The sequence below is a fragment of the Phragmites australis genome, chromosome 9, assembly GCF_958298935.1.
Source record: "Phragmites australis chromosome 9, lpPhrAust1.1, whole genome shotgun sequence".
Taxonomy (NCBI): domain Eukaryota; kingdom Viridiplantae; phylum Streptophyta; class Magnoliopsida; order Poales; family Poaceae; genus Phragmites; species Phragmites australis.
Window position 1 is genome coordinate 3,823,373 of NC_084929.1, and position 20,919 is coordinate 3,844,291.

Below are 20,919 nucleotides of genomic sequence, written 5' to 3' on the forward strand. Positions count from 1 at the left end.
TCAAACCGATTTAACCGGAAAAAATTGGGGGGATTGGAGGAGATACCTTCGTAGCACTCTTTTCCTTCAAATCCCCTTCGAATCGGGCTCAAATCAGTGGAGAATGGGGTGGAGGAGGGCGAGCCGGCGCTTGAGAACTCTCCTGCTCGCGGCCGGTTGAGGAAGAAACGGTTGCGTGCGGGAGAGAGGGCCGGCGCCCGGCCTGTATACTCCTCTATCACGCCAAAAGGGTTGAGGTGACTGGAGTCGCGCTAGTGTCCTTGGCGTGACAGAGGGACACACCCGGTGTGTCTGTATGGGCCTCTGTCGCGCCAGGCCCCATGGCGCGACTGGCGCTCTGACGCGACTCAGGCTGTCACGTCGGTACGTCCATGTGGCACGGGGCGAACCGCCTGCCAACGTGACACCGGAGTCACACCAGGCTCTTTGGCGTGACAAAGTAGTGAGTCACACCAAAATCTATAGCGTGACAAAAGGGACTAGTTTCTGAAAATATAAGTTTCGACGGGTTATTATTAAAATATTAATTTTAAAAAGGCTAAAAAAATTTCTCACCAAAGTTAGCCCACGCACCTTCCTCGAAACTTCTCGCCGGCTGCTAGTCACCACCAATCAAGCATAAATGGAGCAGAGCAGAGCTGCTTAATCACCACCACAAGAAGGCGAAGAGAGAGAGATATGGGGGGAGTTGTGAAGGTGTACGGCCTGGCGGCGTCGCCGTTCGTGGCGACGGTGCTGGTGTGCCTGGAGGAGGCCGGCGCCGCGTACGAGCTCGTCCCCGTCGACATGGCGGCGCGCGAGCACAGGACCCCGCACCACATCGCCCGCAACGTACGCGGAATCTCTCTCGCCACTCCTACTGATCCTCTCTAATCTCCGCTGATCATGGAGTGAGTGACCGATTGAGTTTGCACAATCTCTCGCAGCCGTTCGGCAAGATCCCTGTTTTGGAGGACGGAGAACTCACGCTCTTTGGTAAGCATCGATCATGTCACTCAAGTCACAGTTCTAAGTGTTGGTTGCTTTCAGGGATTTCAATTTCGTTTAATTTTGTTTTTCACCGGCGAAAAGACCGAAAGTTGTGAAACTTTATCGAAATTTCTATTAGTGAATTTTTTTTTGAAATTAGATATTTCACGAATAAATTACAGCGAAATTTTAATCCCTGATTGCTTTGACTTTTAATTTACGGTATCCACGTTAATCAAGGTTTTATCATTATAATATACTACTCCATCAGTTCTTTTATATGTTTAAAACTATCAAGACCTGCTGCACGAAAATTATATTACTAATGAATTTATCTTTAGGAATGCTTTAAAAATTACTATTTTATTAGTACATCTTGATAGAAGTTAACGTCTCGATGATAGTGAAAAGCCAATAACGAAAAATAGAAGAGAAAGGGGTGGTAAAGATAGTAAATCTAACACAATACAAATATATCTTTCGAATAAATCTTATGAGGCTATTTCAATGTACCCAACTTATGTAGATAATTTCTATATTGATGGCCGGATATTTATAAAAAAAAAATTAACTGCACATATCCAATCGATGGTAACCTACATTTAACGAAAAAGGAGTATTTTTATTTTTTGCTAGAATCACGCGCGATTTCGCGTTATGTGCTTCGCAAGTACAAGAATGGTGCCACCACAGACCTCCTACGGGAAGGCAACCTTGAGGAGTCCGCCATGGTGGATGTATGGCTGGAGGCGGAGGCCCACCACTACGAACCAGCAATATCCAACATTGTCCAGCAGTGCGTCATCCTGCCCATGATCGGTGGCACCCGCAACCAGCACATCGTCGATGAGAACGTCGAGAAGTTGAGGGAGGTGCTCCGGGTGTACGAGGCGCGGCTGGGCGAGCATGGCTACCTGGCAGGGGAGTTCATCAGCCTCGCAGACCTCGCCCACTTCGGGTTCATGCACTTGCTCATGCCCACGGAGTACGCGACGCTGATGGAGGAGTGCGCGAACGTCAAGGCGTGGTGGGAGGAGCTCGCAGCGCGGCCGGCGGCGAGGAAAGTGGCGGAGCTCATGGACACTGGGTTTGGGGCTGTCTAAGAAAGAGCAGAGCAGCAGTGACTGACGGACTCACCCTCTGAACTTATTATCATCAGTGTAATAATGACATCGCGGTACAGCTGAATAATATCTCATCTGGCGTCTTCCACATCTCCGCAGATGTGACAATCACAGAATGTTCAACCTCTTTTCGCGTCACCTTGGTTTATGGTCCAACTAGAGACAACATAAACCCAGCATTCGTTAATGAGATAAAAAGTATAAAGCCCTCACCAGGGCAAAAATGGTTTATTCTAGGGGACTTCGATCAAATCTACAAAGCCAGTGATAAAAATATCAGGAATCTAAAGTATAATTTAATGGGGGCAATTCCGTGAGTTGCTAAATGATCCAACATTGGTTGGTCCCTAAACAAAGTGTTCTGCAATTTCGATTGGGATATTGCCTTCGAAAAAGATGTGTTACACACTCTCCACTTCGGTCTTGGACCACTGCCCGCTGCTTCTATCGAACCAGAGCAGCCCCAGACGCCCTAGAACCTTCATTCAGGTTCAAGAATTTTTGGACCCGAATTCCAAGGTTCATGGAAGTTGTCACCTCTGCTTGGAATCTGCCCTCGATTCACTAAGATCCTTTTCGCATCCTTAACCAAAAGTTCAGGAACATGGCAAAGGAACTTCGAGAATGGAGTAAAAGCATTTTAGCAGACACTAAGATGTAGCTTTTCATGGCCCTAGACGTTATCCTTCGTCTGGACACCGTCCCGGAAAACATAATGCTTTCGGTCTAAGAACATTGGCTTGGTGTGAAACTACAGAAAAGAATAATAGGTCTTGCAGTTATCGAGATGACCCAAAAAAAGGCTGGCGTAGTGGATAGCTTACCTAAAGGAAGGGGATACCAATAACAGTTTTTTTTTTCTGCCGAAAGATTGCTACGAGAAGAAGAAAGGACGTCATCCAAAGGTCGCAAAAGAATCAAGGTTGGGAGTGGTTGTCGGCAAGGCCGGCGGTGAGGAAGGTGGCTGCTCTCATGCCCACGGTTGGGCCAAAGCCGTCTTCTGGTTAACCTATGCTATCAAGTCATTTGTATGCTAGCTAGTGACGGAGCTTAAGCTCGACCAACCTGGGCCATAGCCTCTCCAATGTTTTGGCCCAAAACAAATTAGCACCTAAGTATGCAGCCTATGCTGGTATACATAGTACTCTATTTTAGAGCTATTTTTATTATGATCTATTAATCTTATTTGAATATATATTTTGAATCTAAGTATAGGAATTGTCAATATACTGCTCTTTAATGGGTATAAATTGCACCGTATGTTAGTATTATGGTTTATCACTTGAATATTTTTGAATTTGCTTTGGTTTTTTGGCCCCTCCTGAAATTTTGGTCAAGCTCCGTCGCTGATGCTAGCAAATGCAAAAACAAGAAATGGAAAACATAAAACACGGGATTGATCACTGGTCACAATGCTGATGGTCTGAGATTGTCTTGCTTTGTCATTAGTTGAAATAACAAAATCAAGTAAGTAAACACTATTAAACGGCTAATACCAAGCAGGCATGTCACTTAGTAGCTAGCTAACCAGACACTTGTTTGGCCTCTCCATGTTTCATGCAAACCTCTCATGGTTTCATCGGATCTCTTGTCTATACAAATCCATGCATATATGCCTCATGCTTCCGATTGTCACAAAAGCAAAATTAATCAAAGCAAATATAAGAATAAGGATGAAGGCTTCTTTCTTCTCTCCTTTTGCCGTCGCTGTGGTGGTGCTCGCCGTCGTGGTGGCCTCCGGCTTGCGCGCGGCGGAGGCGACGATCGAGAGCACGTGCCACGCGGCGGCGGCGCGCGACCGGCGCGTGGACGTCCGGTTCTGCGCGCGGCAGTTCGCAGCGTACCACGGCGCGGCGGAGGCGGACGCGTGGGGGCTGGCCAAGACCGCCGCGCTCATCGGCGTCAACCTCAGCGACGACGCCGCGTACGATATCGGCAACGGCAAGATCCGGCCCCCGCCGGCCGGCGGCGCCAGGGCGAAGGGTGCCATGGCGGAGTGCGCCACGGCGTACGACGCCGTCGGCCTGGCCTTCGCGGAGGCCTCTGACGAGCTCGGCTCGCGGCGGTACGCGGCAGCGAGGGAGAAGCTGGCGCGCGTGGCCGCGCTCTCGCAGCGGTGCGACGGCGGGCTAGCGAGGGCCGGCATCGGGACGCCGCCGGCGCTGGCCAGGTACAGCGCCGACTGCCAGCAGATGGCCGTCATCGGCGTCGCCATTACCAACCTCATCAAGTGATCCGTCCATCCGGCATACGCCGGTCGAACACCTTTGGTGGTTCGTCCATCCGGCATACGCCGGTCGAACACCTTTGGTGGTTCAGTAGCTTAGGGCGTGTTTGGTTCGGCTGCTCCACTCATGTAGGACGCGCGTGTGCAGCCAGACGGAGAGAGACTGACGTTTGGATGGCTGCACCGGTGGGAAAAGCTGCACCCGCTGGTGCAAATGCATCCGCCCAGCCAGGCCGGCGGGAAACGCCGGATTCGGCCGTTTCTCCCGGGTCTGGCCGGCGGGATGCAGCAGATTAGCACTAATGACGAATAATTAGTGAATATTAGCTCATATTAATATTTTTTAAATTAGATTAAAGTTTAATATGATAAATTAATTATTATAGAGTGTATTTATGTTAAATAAACATCATATTAATACTTATTTTTTATTTCAATCTAATATAACATATACTCGTGCGGGCAACCAAACACAATCTCTTCTCAGCCAGACTGAACACATGCAGCTAACCAAACAGACCCTACTGTATCTCCTCAGCCTGTCTCAACTCAGCCTGCATGAGCCATACGAGCCAGGCTGAGGACGTTCGGGCAACCAAACACACTCTTAGTGTAGTAGCGTTGCATCTGACTGTTTAGAAGTGGATTATTACGGTATTGTCCTTTCGAAACTGATTAAATAAAGGCTAGATGTATATGTTTTTTGAGTAAATTGCCAATTTTCACCTCTAAATGATTGTACCCCCGAGTTTGGATCATGCTGGAGATTCAATTTTGGCAAGACCTCATTCAGCACACCGACATTTGGGTCATTTCTTTGCCAAATTACGCGAAAAACATTGGACATATCATGCCACTGCACCAACGCAATGAAATTCAAATATTCAATGGAACCCCATTCCGAATAAGAAATTGTTTGTGGTTCATTCATCACTCATCATCCTTCTGGATTAGCAAGTTTACAGATGAAGTGGAAAACACAGCATAATTTCTTGACCTTTCAGCAAAAGCTAACACAACGTGATTTCATTGCGGTAAACTACAGTAGTGGATAGATTGGCATTCATCTGACAGAAGATGGGAATAAAATTAATCAGAGACTGTCGTAAAAGTCATCCCGTTTTGATACACACGCTGGTTGCAGAGCATGAACATGTTCGAGCATATGGTTGCACAACTAAAATTTGGCTCGGTTTCTTTAGCCCTAACCAAACAGCCCCTGTAAGCTATTGCACGCGCCGAGGAAGCTATGGTTCTTGTGATATTAGGCTATCTCTAGTTGATACTTTAAAATTTTATTTTTTATAATATTATTATAATATCCTTTATTTTTAACATCTCTAGCAGTTATCCTATTTCATACTTTTTATTATTTTACTCCTCTTTTCGGACCCACAATCATACTCTGTGAACAGTGATACGAGATGGAAGAGGTCGACAAATTTGGAGTTGCACAATCACTGTAGCAACCCTCCTGTATCCGTGTAGCATGCGAAACCGGCTCTATTGGAGTGCGATGCGGGATGCTTGAGGCGGCAAATTCGTGCGCATAGTGATACGATGTGGGTTTAAAGGCTCTGCTAAAATTGGCCTTACGTACTATTTCTCGTCTCCTGTGTTGGAGAGAAAAAAGAAGGGTGGTTAGATGGTAAGTGACAGTTGTGGTCTTCGCGGGGGAAATTTCCGTCGTGAAGGGATTCCCGTTCCCTTCAGCGCTCCAACGGTTTCCTTTTACGGTTCCCTTCACGACGGGATTCTCAGGGTCATTCCTTTCAGGACGGGATTATCTCTCCATTTCTTTCGCGATTCCCCTCGAAGGGAAGCTGTTAGAGATGAGAGGAAATAAAAGGAATGGGAATGGGGAAGAGAATTGGGAAGGGAACGAAATGAAGGGAATATGGTTAGGGTAGTTGCAAAATTAGGATAGTTTTCAGGGATAGGATTATTGGTAAGGCCTTTCATGGCGGTTCTGGTAACAAATGGAAACTTCAAATGTGGTCTATAGTATTTCAGCAAATTTACAATATATGCCACACAATATTTTTGTAGTTTTAAACTCATGCCCAGTATACCTCCTGCTACGATCACATTTTCTACACGGAGCGATACCTATAAAGCTGCTCACCCACAAGTCACTCACTCTCCACGGGATTTTCTCTTTTAAGACTATGCTTAAGGGATTTTTGTTGTGGGTGAAAATTTCATTGTGAAGGAATTTTCGTTTCCTTCAGCGCTACAACGGTTCCTGTTACGAAGGGATTCTCAGAGTCATTTCATTCAGAACGGGATTATCTCTCCTTTCCCTTCACGATTCCTCTCGAAAGAAAACTGTTGGAGATAAGAGAAAATAGAGGAATAGAAACAGAAAAGAAAATCAGAAAGTGAATAAAATGAAGGGAATATGGTTGAAGATAATCTAACTATATTCCCATTATATTCCCTCCTTCCTTCCCTCTCCCAGCCCCAAATCCGTAAGTTTCGCTATCCTCCGAAACCCAAACAAAAACAAATTCACAAGTATGTACCACCAATATCTACGAAGATAAGGGGATGAAGGGATGTGAGGTGGGCGATTTAAGTTCGCGTACTAGTCTATACTTTTTCCATAAATTTATAATATATGTCACACAATATTTTGATAATTTTAAACTCATGTTCAACGGACCTCCTGCTATAATCACATTTTTTTTTACGCAGAGCGACGCCTATAAAATGGCTCACCCACGAGTCACACTCTATCCACACGTTTTTTCCCTCTCACACTATGATAGTATTTGGTTTAACATTTTGTAACGTAATCATATTACGAAGGGGACGTGATACTGTTACTTGTGTCTGGTTGAACGTGGCCTATAATAGCTTACTGTGTAATTGGTTACCAACTAGTTCACATCCGATTCCCCCCTCGCGGACTGGTATCGCATCGCGAATTCATAGTACAGCTTCGTCCATCCTCCAGCGTGCAAGCAGCTCGCCCCCTCCACCTTCCCTTCCGCAAGGAGCTCTGCCGGCGACCCGCATGCCGCCTCTTCGTTGGCTCTGTTCGAGGCATCGTCCCGAGGCTCGGGTGCGCATATGCATGTGCTCGACTTGGCGTGAGCGACACCCACGGCGTGACCGTCCCCTGAGTTGGGGAACCCACTTCGATGGGTGTTCGGCCCCGGCGGGAAGCAGAAGGGGTTGATGGCGAGGAGATACCACAGCATGGGTGGACTCAAGGAAGTGAGGGTGACCTTGGAGACACTGGTGGCGAGGCAAAATAGGCTCGGTGGAGGAGATCAAGGTGGGCGGGCGGCCGCGAGCTACGACCTACGTGGCGGCAAGATCTGACCATGGCCGGATGCTGCGATGACATGGCAAGCTGGAGAGTAAGATAGGTGCTTGTTCAATTTTCAGACTCGAACGAGGGATTTAGCTGTCTCCTGTTATCTCGACGGGAATGCCATTGCGGTGAAGTTCTTCCCGGGCAGGCACCTTATCGCGCTCTTCTCCATCGATATCCCATCGATGCCGGTGCAACAGATGCTTACCGGCGGCTTTGGATGCTACATGCTATGGAGGGTGCCGGTGTCTTCGATCTAAAGTGGAGCCGGTGTCTTTGATCTGAAGTGGGGCGGGAGCCTCGCATTACCGTTGCTCGTGCTGGTCGACGCCTGCGGCCGTCTTATACTCTAGCTCCCGAGTAGGACGACCACCCTGTAATCTAATAGCATTACATTATGAAACCAAACAAAAATTGAAATCACCCATTCCACCTCTTATATCCCTGTAATATGATTTCGTTTTCATTTGCATTACAAACATTGCCTATATTCCAAGTATGCCCCTCCTTCCTTCCCTCTCCCCGGCCCAGATCTCCAAATTTCCCCATCCGCCGAACCCCAAACCCAAATCAAGGCCCAGGACGAGCGGCCCTCCACCAAAATCTAGGGTTTCGATTCCCCTCCACAGGATGTCCGACCCCGCCGCCACCGGCACCCTCGTGCCCGCCGGAGACGGCGGCGCGTGGGCGAACGGCGGACCCCGCTTCGGCGACATGGTATGGGGCAAGGTGAAGTCCCACCCGTGGTGGCCTGGCCACATCTACAGCATCACCCTCACTGACGAAGAGGAGATTCACCGCGGCCACCGCGACGGGCTCATCCTCGTCGCCTTCTTCGGTGACTCGAGCTACGGCTGGTTCGAGCCCCACGACCTCGTCCCCTTCGAGGGCCACTTCGCCGAGAAGGCCGCGCAGGGCGGTAGCACCCGTAGTAACTTCGCCGCCGCCGTCGCGGAGGCCGTCGACGAGGTCGCCCGCCGGAGCGCACTCGCGCTGCTCTGCCCGTGCCGGAATCCCGAAGCCTTCCGCCCCCATCCCTACGACGCCAGGTTCCTCCAGGTGGATGTGCCCGGGTTCGACTCCAACGCCGACTACCACCCCGACCAGATCGCTGCTGCGCGGGACCGGTTCGTCCCGCCGAAGGCGCTGGACTACCTGCTGAACGCCGCCGTGACACAGCGGGACGCCGCGGAGGAGGCTGCGCGTACCGTCCCGGGGATCGAGATGGCCGGATTGTTAGCAGCCTACCGCCGCGCAAGGTTTGCTGAGCGCGACACCACCTACGCCGAGGCGTTCGGGGTGGATCCCGAGAAGGCGCTCGCTGCTGAGAAGAAAGCCGCGGCTGAGCGAGCTCAACGAGGTATCAACGCATACATGTTCAATCCTAGTAGTTGTACTATTGACTGTGTTGTTATTGTTGTCGCTGTGTACTTGAACTTGATGGCCAAACGGTGCTACTTTTACTGCTGGTATAGTTTTAGTAATAATTGTTTCGATGTGAATAGCAGAGTGGATCTGGTTCAAATAGTTTCCGTTCTCTTATTTTGAAATGTTTGCTGCATGATCATCGATTTGGTTCAAATAGTTTCTATTTCTCTTTGTTGAACTGCTTTGCATGAACGTTGTTGCATTGGGTATCTGTGTTTAACAGGAAGAGCGGCCATTAAATTTTTAGCAAACTTGGCTTGCAGAAAGTCATGTGCTAATCTTGTGAAAAGTTACTGGTGTTAAATATATGGTAACTTCTGTTGCTTCACGGGAAAGAATCCAACTTAAGTAGAATATGAGTTACACATATCCATGATTGTTCAGGATTTGTATCAGAAATATGTATATGCGTATATGACCCTATCCTATCTGATTTAGGTCTGTTTTTTCGTAGCTGTGTACATAGTTATTAAGGCGTCGCCTAATTGACACTCAGGCGTTGAGGCACTCGCCGGCGGTTGCTGCACCCATCGCCTTGCCTAATTCGAGTATGGCGTCCACCTCGGCATGTATGGCGTTGCCTAGTCGTCGCTTTAGCGCGCCAGGACGCCGGATGGCTTAAGGCGGACGCCGTGCGGACCAACTAGTAAGGGTAATCAGAGCGTGCACGGGGCAGAGGGAATCAGAGCGCGCGAGGGAAAAAGGCCAACCGGCTCGGGTGGGAAAAGGGAAAGCAGAGTGCGTGCGCACGAAGGAAAGCAGACCTGTAGGGTTCGCACCGTCTTTGGAAGACAACAAATCTCTGAAATCAGAGGACCGCCCATCGTCACCTGTTGCTCCCCGGTCCGCAACCGCCGACCTCCTCTGCTCAGTCCTTAGTGCTTCAGTCCGCTGCCGTCGCCCGTCCCCGTCCCTTGGCCCTTCTCTCCTCTGCTCAGTCACCGTCACCGTCATGTGCTCAGGCCTCAATGCCTCAGTCCACCGTCGCTCGTCCCCCTCCCTCCGCCCTTTGCCGGTCCATCGTCGTGGCGTCCGCACTCCTCATCATCGCCTCTGCTCAGGGCTCAGGCTCTGCAATCAGTTGGTCCCCACTCGCTGCGTCTGCACTCTGGCAGTCTGCTGTGCTGCTCAAGTGTGAGTACTAAGTACTGAACTCAGTGAACTGTCTAGTGTCTGTCTACTTGTGCTACTATTGTGTACTACTGCAGTACTGCTTGCCTTGCTAGTTGACTAGTTCCTCATCTTCTGTTCATGCTTGCTAGTACTGAACTGTGCTGTTTGCTAAGTATCAGTAGCTATTATGAACTGTTACAAATCATGCAGTCTGTCGACTGCGTGCTTGTAGCCTTGTATATTCATGTCAAGTGAGTAGTAGTCTCGTACATTTATGTGAAGTGAGTATGGCGTCGCCTCGCTATACTCGCATATAAGGTGTGAAGGTAGTCAAGCGCCTCGCCTCGCCTCGCCTTACCGCCGTAATAACTATGGCTGTGTACGATGAAAACTTTCTCATCGCTGACCATGTAGGAATGGCGATTTTTAAAGCTGCAACTAGTTTGCATTACACTTTCATCCATGATCTTGTAGTCATGAAATTTTTTATAACTGCTGTAGTTTGCATTACAATGTATTGGGTTGTGAAATCTGAAATGTTTTGCTTCTATCCATATATTTCCATGGCTTAGTTGCTTTTTTTTTCCTGTAGTTTCTTTTGGACCGTGCATCAACTCTCATGTATTTAGAATATGTAGTTCCTTCCTTTTCAAATAGTTGTGCTTGTGCATCATTTGTCTGTTCATTGCATCCATGCATTCAAGTCTCAGATCAAATTACAATTTGTGTTCACATATAGAAGCTTGCATGTCTGTTCTTTTGCTTGTCTAGGCGGATGCGTCATGCATGTAGTCAGTAAAGAGCAATTGAATTCATTCTTTGTAAAGAACTGCTATAAATAGTGTAACAACAGATTCTGAAAAGAAAGAGTGCCAGTGCACGTGATAAAATATATTGGTGACTCATTGAGATAACAATACACTTGGGGTTCCTGGAGATAACGTCGTTTGTTCTGGATGCACCATTCTCCTGTTCATCATGGGAAGCAGCCATTGAGGTAAGCTGGTTGAGTTCACATGTACATCGAGAAGGAAGGCACCAAGTTAAGCTACATGCGCGCCACAGTGCTCTGTTTTGCTGCTTGTAGCAATTATATTTATAAGCATGTATAAAATATACGGAGTTAATAGCAGTATAATTTAGGTTAGATATGTTAGTCCAAGCATTCAGAGTTACTAATTTGATAGGATTTTTACTATATAGTGGAAAAGACTCCCGTTTCTGATCGATAGACTCCCGTTTCTGGAGAAAAGACCAGATCTGTAGAATGAGATTATTTCATCTCACCTCTTCTCCAACTAAACACTACTAGTCAGAACTACATCACCGGGTTGGGTCCAGGCCAGGAGCAACGTGGTTCAGCCCAGGTCTAGAGCCGCTGCAACTTGGGTTTCCTTTTTTTTGATTTATATGGCACTGGACACCAATGTATATTTCGAAGCATTGACTTAGGAAGGAGATGGTGAAGTGCCTGATTCGTTCACTAGTAGATTACACGCTAACAAACTGCTCGTGCCTTTCCATGGTTTCTTCATTTGAGTGGAAGACACTATCTCGTCACGGTCATAAGCAGGGTAGCGAGTTCTGGAAGCAAATTCTATAAGATCATATTCAGAAAAATCTTCGTGAGATCTTATCTATGCTGTCTATCCTGTGAGCTAATGACTAGGTTGAAAAGAAAAGATAGCGAGTGGATATATATCATCATTGGGAACCGAGAAGAGGGTCTTTTATAAGACCAGATTTTATTGAATTTGCTTTCGCGAGCTCTTGGTTAGAGAAGCGTCACGCCTATTGCCTCAACGAGAGAGTATTTGCCCAGGGAATGGATGGATCAGCCACCGTGGCAGGGGGCCACAATTACTTAAGATCTAGTGCTGTTCTAAAGTCACCAAGGAGCAAATGAAGAGTTATCTGGCTAATCTGATTTCTGACCCCTATGGTATCTTTCACGTCTCCTTTTTATTTGACATGGACCAAGATCCAAACAGATCTGTCTTGATAGGAGACTGCCCAAGGGACACGTGTCAAACCCCGGACCAGACTGGAAAATCCTCTGGAAGCTGTCTTCTTTTGGATCAGCGGTCGCTATGCACAGACTAATGCTCCGATGTTAACAGTACTTTCGGAGCTAATGCTACTGCTTGTTTACACCTGAAGAAAAAACGTTCCTCTAGGAAGAGTGGGACGTGCAAGTCTGTTGCTGCAACCACACTCCATTGACTCCAAGCTCCCAGTGAGTCATGTCAGTCAGGACCCCACTTGGAAAGAGAACCCAAGCAAAGACTAAACTTGACCAGACCACGGTCACCTCCCCATAGCCACACCCCTCGTCTGGAGTTGGACCAGATAGCCCGTAGTCCTGATGCACTCTAATCTGTCTGCACTTTAACTTATTTGCTTTAGTTTCCACTGGTTCAATTTAATCACACTACTACTCTACTCTTTGCATACTCAATAGATCACATAATTATTTGTGTACATTATAGTACGGAAATAATTATACTAGTAGCTCTGTACATTATTTCTGGTTCAATTTATTTCTGTACATCATAAATCAGATAAGCATTGCTTTTTTTTTGAACGGAGATTAAGCATTGCATTGACTTCTTGTTGTACTAGTAGTTCCGTGTCTTTGTGTTGCATTGAGCCATTGACTGCCATGCTCTGACATGGGCTGCTGCGATGCCTTGCAGCTCGGCCGCTCCAGGGCCACAGGAAGACGCCGGAGCAGCCCACGGCCGGCCCGGGCCGCCGGAGGGGCGGCGCCGCCGGTGCAGCGGAGAGGCTCATGGAAAAGATTGTGCCCGGCGCCTCCGCCATGAGGGCCAAGGCCAGCAAGAAGGACCAGTACCTGCTCAAGCGCCGGGAGCCGCCGGAGCCGTCAAAACGGCCGGCGCCGCTCCCGGACGCGCCGCCCGCGCTGGACGACGGCCCGCCTGGCTTCTTGGGCAACCCGCCGACGCCGCCGCTGCCCGGGAGCACGGTTGACGAGGAGGAGTTCATGCTGCAGAGGCGCGCGCCGCCACTCGAGATTCTGCCCGCCGCACAGGCGAGCGAGGGCGCCACCGACGCCGCCGCAGACGCCGCGCCCAAGAAAGCGACCAAGCCCAAGAAGGCACGCAAGCGCGACCGGGAGGAACATGCCGACGCTGGCCCCCCCGCCGCCGCCGACGCGGCCGCGGCCGCGGCCGGCGAGCCCAAGAAGAAGAAAAAGAAGAAGCTTTCCGACTTCGACAGCGGCGCGGCCCCCATCGCTACCGCTGCCGCCGCTGCCGGCAGCGGCAAGCCCGCCGCTTTCCCGCCCTCCAAGGTGGTGGTGGACCTCGACGGTCTTAACCTGAAACAGGTAATATCGGACCTTCGGAACCTCCCGCTCGCTCCCTTCCACGGCGCCGACAGTCGCATCTCTGATACCTCTCGCTCCTTCGTCCTCGCGTTCCGCTCAAAATACTACAAGAAGAGCTACGAGAACGATCCACCCGAAGAGTCTAAGAAGGGCTTGGACAAGCCCATTGCCGCCGGCGACGACCAGCCGCCGAAGAAGAAGAAGCCAGTCGCGAGGCCCGGCGCCACCGGCGACCCTGCGAAAGCCGGCGTGAAGCGCGGGCCATCGGATCGGCAGGAGGATCTGGCCGTCAAGAAGAAAGCCAAGCTCGACAAGATTAAGTCACTGTCTAACGAGAAGAAGGCTGGAGGTCTGGAGCAGAAAGATACCGGCGCGGCCGCAGCGGGCGGAACGCTGGCTGGTGCTGCACGTGCTGGCATGAAAGAGAAGGCTGAGGCGGCTGCCAGGAAGAAGGAGCCGGCGCCGGCGCCCAGGATTAAGACGCCGACGGCGCTGATGATGAAGTTTCCGCAGAAGAGCACGCTGCCGTCGGTGGCCTCGCTGAAGGCGCGGTTCGCGCGGTTCGGGCCGCTCAACATCGACGGCATCCGCGTGTACTGGAAGTCCCACATGTGCCGGGTCATCTACAGGTTCAGGTCCGACGCCGAGGCCGCGCTCAAGTACGCCAGGAGCAACGCCATGTTCGGCCAGGTGGACGCCCAGTACTACCTCCGCGAGGTCGAGTTGTCGGGCGGCGAGCCGCCGGCGTCCGATGCTCCTCCGCCACGCTCCGACCTGCGGCTCATGGAGACTGCTCCGTTCAGGCCCGGGAGCTCCGGCAATGGTGCTCCGCTGGCGCTGTCCAGGGCTGTGCCGGCGCGCACGGCCGTGGGCCAGCAGCCCAAGTCGATCCTAAAGAAGAGCACGGATGATGGCACGGCAGCCGCAGCTAGCGCGATCAGGGAGGTCTCTCGTGTGAAGTTCATGCTGGACGGTGGGGACAGCAAACTCGAGCCGCCTGCACCTCCCACGAGCGGCGGCGGAAGCAATGGCGCGGACAGCGGCGCACCGGTCAGAGGCGCCAAGTCAGTCGGCTTTGCGCCACAGCCTCTGCAGCCACCCGCGCGCGCCCTGCAGCCGCCCATGCGCCCTGCGCAACAGCCACCGCAGTCTCCTCACGCCGCCGTCACCCATCCGCTCCCGCCACCTCCGCCGCTGCAGCAACACCTGCCATACCAACCTCGCATCAGCGAGGGCCTGCTGTCTACCCCCGGGCAGCCACCGTACCCACCTCGCCACACTGATGGGCCACTAGCCTTCTCCAGCCGGCCGTCACAGCCTCTGCCATACCCACCTCGTCACGGCGAGGGCCTGTCGGCGCTCCCTGGACAGCCACCGCTGCCGTACCAGCCTCGTTCCACCGGCTTCCCCGGCCAGCAACAGCTGTACCCGCCTCGCTCTGGCGACAGCTTGCCCCTCTTCCCCGGACAGCCGCAGCAGCACCCCCCTCCTCGGCCCAGCGATGCTGCCGCCGACATGCCGGTGTGGAAGAGGGGCGATAAGGAATTCAAGGAGGAGCTGATGAGGGTGATGACAGGGATCGCCAAGATGGTGGAACCATTGACCGACAAGAACGGCTTCTTCCCCTACCACCTCTTCCGAGCACCGTGAGCATGTAGTTTGCAGAACAGAGGTCGCAGCAGCTTCAGGGAATAGCTGCATTGTATCTGTTGGGCCGAAGAGAGGAGAAGAGGTGCCCTGTCCTGTCTCCTGTTGTGGTAGCGTATGCACTCCATCTAGACTCTAAATCTTAGACTCGTCTACTCGGAGATGGTTGTAGTGCTTGTTGGTGTTTTACATCCTCTTCGTCTTTGTCCTAAAAAAATTCCCTGCTTTTAGCAGTTTATTTGCTTTAACATTTCTGCGTATAATTCCTCGAGAAAAACATTTTCCGCGCAGGAGCAATGTGCGTTTATTTTCTTAGTTGTGATTTGGGGCCTCATGTAAGACTTCTACAAGCAGTAAACGATGCAATAGTATGCCTCTGGCCACACATCATCCACACCGAGTCCACCTTTTCACCGGGGATCCATATCTTGGTGTGTCAATCGGAGAGATATTTTTTTTTTCAATAGACTAGTTAAATGCCCGTGCGTTGCAACGGGAATCGAAAATTTTCACAAGATAATACAGATGACCGAAACATATTCCAAAATAACATAACGAAGTCCTTGTTCTTTTTGTCTGAATTCAGATGATTAAAAAATAAGTTTGATAGCTAAATACCTGTGTATTGCAACAGGAATAAAAAAAATCACAATAATACAGATGACCGAAACATATTCCAAAATAACATAACAATGTTCTTCTTCTTTTTGTCTGCATAGTTAGCTGCTCGTGCGTTGCCACAGACGCCAAAAATTTGCGAGCTGGTATTGTCTCGTCTAGTCATCAGACTAAGTACTCAAGGCATGCAAAACAAGCTGATACTTGCGCGCGGGGCCTGGTAATTTCTTCTCCTAGGAAATATGCATATTTTACAATTAACTTTTCAAAACAAATATGATAAATAATCATTTACTACAGTAGAGACAGGGTTTGTTATATTATTAGAACGTAACGCTTGAGGGAAGAAAAAGAACAAATAACAGGACATTTGATTGGCAAAAAAATTAAACCGAAAAAAGCAAATCACCAACACACTTGAGTAATTTATATGGAACTATCTAGTTATATAGCCACATGATAAATAACAAAATCGCTTTTAGATAGAACTTGCAACTTGGATTCCAAATACAACTATGACTCAACTTTGAATACAAATAAATAAGTCCATATAAATATATTTATTTTCACAACTATCTCTTTCAAATCGTGTTGCCCATGATGCAGCTAAGATATTCTCATACACCTGCACATATTACATATCGACGTGAATTCCCATCGTACGTTAATAGACTGATCAAGAAATACCTCCTCAGTGCTTGGCCATCATGCACATGCATCATATATAAATGTAAATATATCTCATATGTAAAATATAATATTGTAACTTGAAATGTACATACAATGGTGCAACAAAGTAATATGCTCACCATGTAGATTAACGTGTGTAGCTTTTTACCATTCCATGCGTACATGAATTGCAAAACGAAATAACCAGATAAATACCTACGGCAGAATGAATTGTAAATTGTGTTAGATAAACATACTTATTACTTATTGTTTCTAGTGACGTTCAAAGCAAGTTACCCATATATATTCGTTAGAGTACCAGTGTGGAGTATGTGCTGCCATCTATAAACATCGTCGTTCCAGCCAGGGTGTGATACTCTCATGGCAAACATATAGTACTTGGAAATATGAATTATTTTAGGTGTGTACTGCTTGTATGGCATATCTTTACATCAATGTGGAATAGGATTTGAGTCAAGTACGATCAGAGTTCTATCCTGATCGAACACAAAAAGCAAGAATATGTTAATTTGTGCAAATGACATAAGAATCTGCAAAAAGGTAGACATTAGGATAGCGAAAACAATGGCACCAATGGACAAAGGGAAGCATTCTTACAAATTTGCAACGTGAGACATCATAGTTCATAAAAGGCTAGCTTTCTAACGATATGGCCAACTCTTGAACATCGAGTTCTTTTCTATACTTTGGGTCTCGTCCAAAATCAGACGTTTGGGAGAAAACAAAGATAGTAAGGTGCCCGTGTATTGCTACGACATCCATATTTCGAACATGTACTCTATTATTACAATAGCATGAAAGTAGTCTTGGCTAAGCATCCGTGTTTTTAGTACAATCTTTTCTTCCTTCAATTTTGATGTAATAATATATGACCAAAATACACTCCATATAAGCAAGTCTTTATATTTGTATTACTCATCTATCATTATTAGAACCAGCATCCTAGATCCTCAAGCCTTGTCCTCTTTCGTCTTGACTTCTCTGACAGGTGAGGTAGTGTATATATCTTCCTAAACAGAAATTATAATTAGTCATTAGGCATTGAGTATGAATATTTTAGCTGATGGGTTGCATCTTCCAAAACAAAAATTATAATTAGTCATTAGGCATTGAGTATGAACATTTTAGCTGATGGGTTGCATCAAACAAACAATCAAACACTCTTTGCCTCATTTTTAACGATCTGGAACAATCAAGAAGTATCATATATGGTCTCTAACATCTACAAGACTCAACCCGGTCTCATTTCTCAAACCAACTCTCCTCATCTAAGTCCTAATGTAATGGCAGTCTTCTAGTTGGGATATAATTACAGAAGACACCAGGGCAACAGTGGGTAAGCACAACAAAATATAGTGCATTAACACTTAACAGGCAAGTCATCCAGTATAGGATGTGTCAAAAGTAATGCAATATCTAGCATATAAAACTAAGATGTGTACAGGAAGGTAGGACGCATTGTATATATGATGCAAAAGCACTACTTGTCTTAAGATATTATTGGTCCAGACCAATGATTCATTTCTCTGCCAAGTAGAAGAGGAAGGGAACTGAGCGTTACTTTTTTGTAATATATATATATATATATATCTGCATTTTATTTGTAGTACATGGCTTGCTGCTCGATGTGAGGCTACTCCGGATACAACTCTCATGACTGGTGGCTTCTTTCGATCACCAACGTTCGTGCTGCCATACATAGAGAAGGTGTTCAACAGAAATCTGAGCAAGGCACAGCCTCCAAAAGACTTGGAGCGTACAAACCTAGGTTCGTGCTCAGAATCAGTAATTTGTGTATGCCAGTTTATTATTCACTGTTCTTCAAAGAAAAAATAATTAGAAAAATGCCATCTAAAGGTAAAGCATCGCATCTGGGGATTATATCACTCAAAAGGAACTTCTGAATGCAAGGTTTCTTGCCAGTGTTTTCTCAAGTCAAGCATTAAAGGTGCTACTTGTAGATTAAGCTGAAGGCCATATGATAAAAAAGAAGAAAGAGGAAAGGTAACCATTAAAGTTCAGGATCTTGAGGTGTAAAGTTTAAAAATACTAAACAGAATAGGAAACAGACCTTATCTCATACGGCTTCCCATCAGGAGGTTTCTGAAGACGAATGTCATCCATAATTGAAAAATAGGAGTGGAAAAGCAAGTCTTTCACATCCGTGACTACAGTACAACTTCCAGTGATAGTACTCCATGTTCTATCCTGCAATTAGGAATAGCAAGCAATGTCTTCAAGAAATTCTAACAAACCAACATGGAGATAAACATATAACAAATAAATTGATCATCAAAAGAAAAATCTACCACAAAACAATGAACAAACAGCTTTTCTTTGCTTTCTCCAATTGCACTGAATGTGGCCATTATGGGCGCTAGAAAACCATATACTAATCCAGAAAGGACGCTTCCTGGGATGCCAACTATCAACCATAGGATCAAGATTGCAGTAGCAACAATAAGAAGCAGAAGCCTTACTACAGGTCCCACCAGCTTAGTTCTGCCTTCGAGAAAAGGAGGATGCAAAATGTGAGCACTTTGGTTAGTAATTTGATTAAATTGCCAAAAATAGAATGCAGAACATGCACACTGTACCTGATAATGCAGTAGTATGTCCAAATCAGATGCATGGGCCATAAGCCTAGAATTAGTGCAGATAATCCAATTGCCATGATAAGACATGCCCAAGGGCACAACAAAACACCTGGGATAGAAAATAATGTGAAATGAGGAGTGCATATCATGTCAGAGTTTAAAATGAATATATAGTTAGCTGACCATATAGCATTGCATTTTTGGAATCTACATATGTCAATATTCTGTGTCATTCCATCATTCATCTGCAAAACATTAATTCCATGGATCACAGCTATTTGCGATACTGGTTGTGGTAAATTAGTACATAACAAAATTTGCATTAATAAACCAGAACCAGGACATTGAACTAAAACCTAAGTTTGGGGAATTTGATAAATTCTTATAAAAAAGAGAAAATTACATATTCTGTGATTAGCCTTCAACAATGCCATGCCAGTTCTAAGCAAATCCAGCCCAGGATTTTCCAAGTCGAAAAATATACATAATTAGCCATTAAATCAACATAGTTAATTGAAAGCACGTTGACCATCGGTTCATCACCTAACTTCTTGTATTGCAAATTGATCATTCAAATCAAGTCGAAGCAGTTTGGTCCTAGCATAACTAAAATTAGGACAACACGCCAATTATTTAAACAGGTCCTAACTAAAATTCTCCCAAGAAAAGAGAGGAAATGATGAATCAATCATTCCCTCTACAAGCATAATAGGAAATCAAGAGAAGAAACCGCTTAAAAGCAAGAAAATGTCACAGTTGCACACATAACCCTCCCAGTTTAACACGCTTGTGCAGTGGGATGCTAAGCTGCCGCGCGAGCATACCCAGCGGGTTGGCGTGGATGCCGGTGATGACGCTGTCGCCGAGCTCGACGACGGCCTTGTCCTCGCCGAGGCGGGATGTGTAGACGCGGCCGCCGGGGTGCGAACGACCCTCGAAGACAAGCACGCGGAGGCCGAAGCGGAGGAGCTGGCGCGCGGCAGGGATCCCGGCGAAACCCGTGCCGCCGACGAGGACGAAGGCTGTTGCAGCGCCCTGAGGCGGGGTGTCCAGGGGCGGGGCGGTGGGGAAGGCGGCGGACACGCCGAAGTTGATGTGGCCCTCGCGGACGAGGAGCCCGTGGGCCGCGGCGACGAGGTGGTCGTAGGTGGCGGCCACGGTCTCGAGCACGCGCACGCGGGGGAGCGGCGCGCTCGGGTCGGCGCGCCAGGAGGCGAGGATGTGATTGCGGACGACAATGTAGTCGTTGGGCGCGTCGGCGATGGGGGCCGGGAGGAGGGGCCGCTCCTCTGGCCGAAGCTCGTCGATGGGGAACCCGAGAGATAGCACGATGAGCGCCTCCGTCTCCGTCTCCCACTGCCGTTCCTCGGCCGAGAGGCACCGCAGCCGGCGGATGCACCGCGACGGGAGAGAGTAGCGAGGGAGGTCGGGAGATGGGGGCCAAACGAGAGGAGTCAAGAGATGGCGGGCGAACGAACGACGCAGATGATTTATGCGATGGACGGCGACGCTTCGTGCGGGCTAGCGGGCGCGATCGGACGGGCGATGCTACGTCGGCCATCCGGCTGTGGCAGACGGACGAATTCATTTGGTTCTTTTTAAGTAGTAGAGATAGAGATAGAGATATAGCATTTATAGGTAACATTAATTGATCATATAATTTTTATTTTAAACACTCTCTCTTGATCAATTATTTTAGTTTAAAACTCTTTTAAAACCTTGTGAGAAAATATGAGAAAATAATATGTCAATATGTTGTATACCATTAAAACTCTTTTAAACCCCAATAGAAAAATCTGAGAAAATGATATGTCATATATTGGTTATTACCTCAT

General features: G+C 48.0%; 4 protein-coding genes across 4 annotated transcripts; 3 read left to right on the forward strand and 1 right to left on the reverse strand.

Moving 5' to 3' along the window:
* The first annotated feature begins 603 nt into the window (after window positions 1-603).
* On the forward strand, window positions 604-2,201 carry LOC133928438 (glutathione S-transferase 4-like). Its single transcript, XM_062374770.1, has 3 exons — window positions 604-831; window positions 927-975; window positions 1,606-2,201. The coding sequence occupies exons 1-3, from the start codon at window positions 679-681 to the stop codon at window positions 2,070-2,072; spliced, it is 669 nt and encodes a 222-aa protein (XP_062230754.1). The 5' UTR covers window positions 604-678; the 3' UTR covers window positions 2,073-2,201.
* A 153-nt stretch (window positions 2,202-2,354) lies between these two features.
* LOC133928437 (pectinesterase inhibitor 8-like) lies at window positions 2,355-4,354 on the forward strand. Its single transcript, XM_062374769.1, has one exon. It carries the CDS (start codon window positions 3,644-3,646, stop codon window positions 4,325-4,327), a length of 684 nt encoding a protein of 227 aa, XP_062230753.1. The 5' UTR covers window positions 2,355-3,643; the 3' UTR covers window positions 4,328-4,354.
* Window positions 4,355-8,022: 3,668 nt separating this feature from the next.
* LOC133928440 (PWWP domain-containing protein 1-like) lies at window positions 8,023-15,469 on the forward strand. Its single transcript, XM_062374771.1, has 2 exons — window positions 8,023-9,002; window positions 12,880-15,469. Exons 1-2 carry the CDS (start codon window positions 8,141-8,143, stop codon window positions 15,180-15,182), a joined length of 3,165 nt encoding a protein of 1,054 aa, XP_062230755.1. The 5' UTR covers window positions 8,023-8,140; the 3' UTR covers window positions 15,183-15,469.
* A 1,745-nt stretch (window positions 15,470-17,214) lies between these two features.
* On the reverse strand, window positions 17,215-20,919 carry LOC133929637 (uncharacterized). The gene is made up of 6 exons (XM_062376431.1): window positions 20,915-20,919; window positions 19,909-20,594; window positions 19,085-19,193; window positions 18,797-18,989; window positions 18,559-18,695; window positions 17,215-17,497 (listed from the first exon to the last, which is right to left on the reverse strand). Exons 1-6 carry the CDS (start codon window positions 20,917-20,919, stop codon window positions 17,416-17,418), a joined length of 1,212 nt encoding a protein of 403 aa, XP_062232415.1. The 3' UTR covers window positions 17,215-17,415.

Bases quoted from the DNA above. Each gene is read 5' to 3' on its own strand.
- LOC133928438 (XM_062374770.1), top strand. From the start codon at position 679: ATGGGGGGAGTTGTGAAGGTGTACGGCCTGGCGGCGTCGCCGTTCGTG. The intron at 832-926 runs GTACGCGGAATC...AATCTCTCGCAG, and splicing joins CGCACCACATCGCCCGCAAC to CCGTTCGGCAAGATCCCTGT. The intron at 976-1,605 runs GTAAGCATCGAT...ATTTTTTGCTAG, and splicing joins CGGAGAACTCACGCTCTTTG to AATCACGCGCGATTTCGCGT.
- LOC133928437 (XM_062374769.1), top strand. From the start codon at position 3,644: ATGTTTCATGCAAACCTCTCATGGTTTCATCGGATCTCTTGTCTATAC.
- LOC133928440 (XM_062374771.1), top strand. From the start codon at position 8,141: ATGCCCCTCCTTCCTTCCCTCTCCCCGGCCCAGATCTCCAAATTTCCC. The intron at 9,003-12,879 runs GTATCAACGCAT...GATGCCTTGCAG, and splicing joins GGCTGAGCGAGCTCAACGAG to CTCGGCCGCTCCAGGGCCAC.
- LOC133929637 (XM_062376431.1), bottom strand. The intron at 18,696-18,796 runs GTAGATTTTTCT...TCCTAATTGCAG, and splicing joins TGTTTGTTCATTGTTTTGTG to GATAGAACATGGAGTACTAT. The intron at 17,498-18,558 runs GTCTGTTTCCTA...ATTTCTGTTTAG, and splicing joins GGGAAGCCGTATGAGATAAG to GAAGATATATACACTACCTC.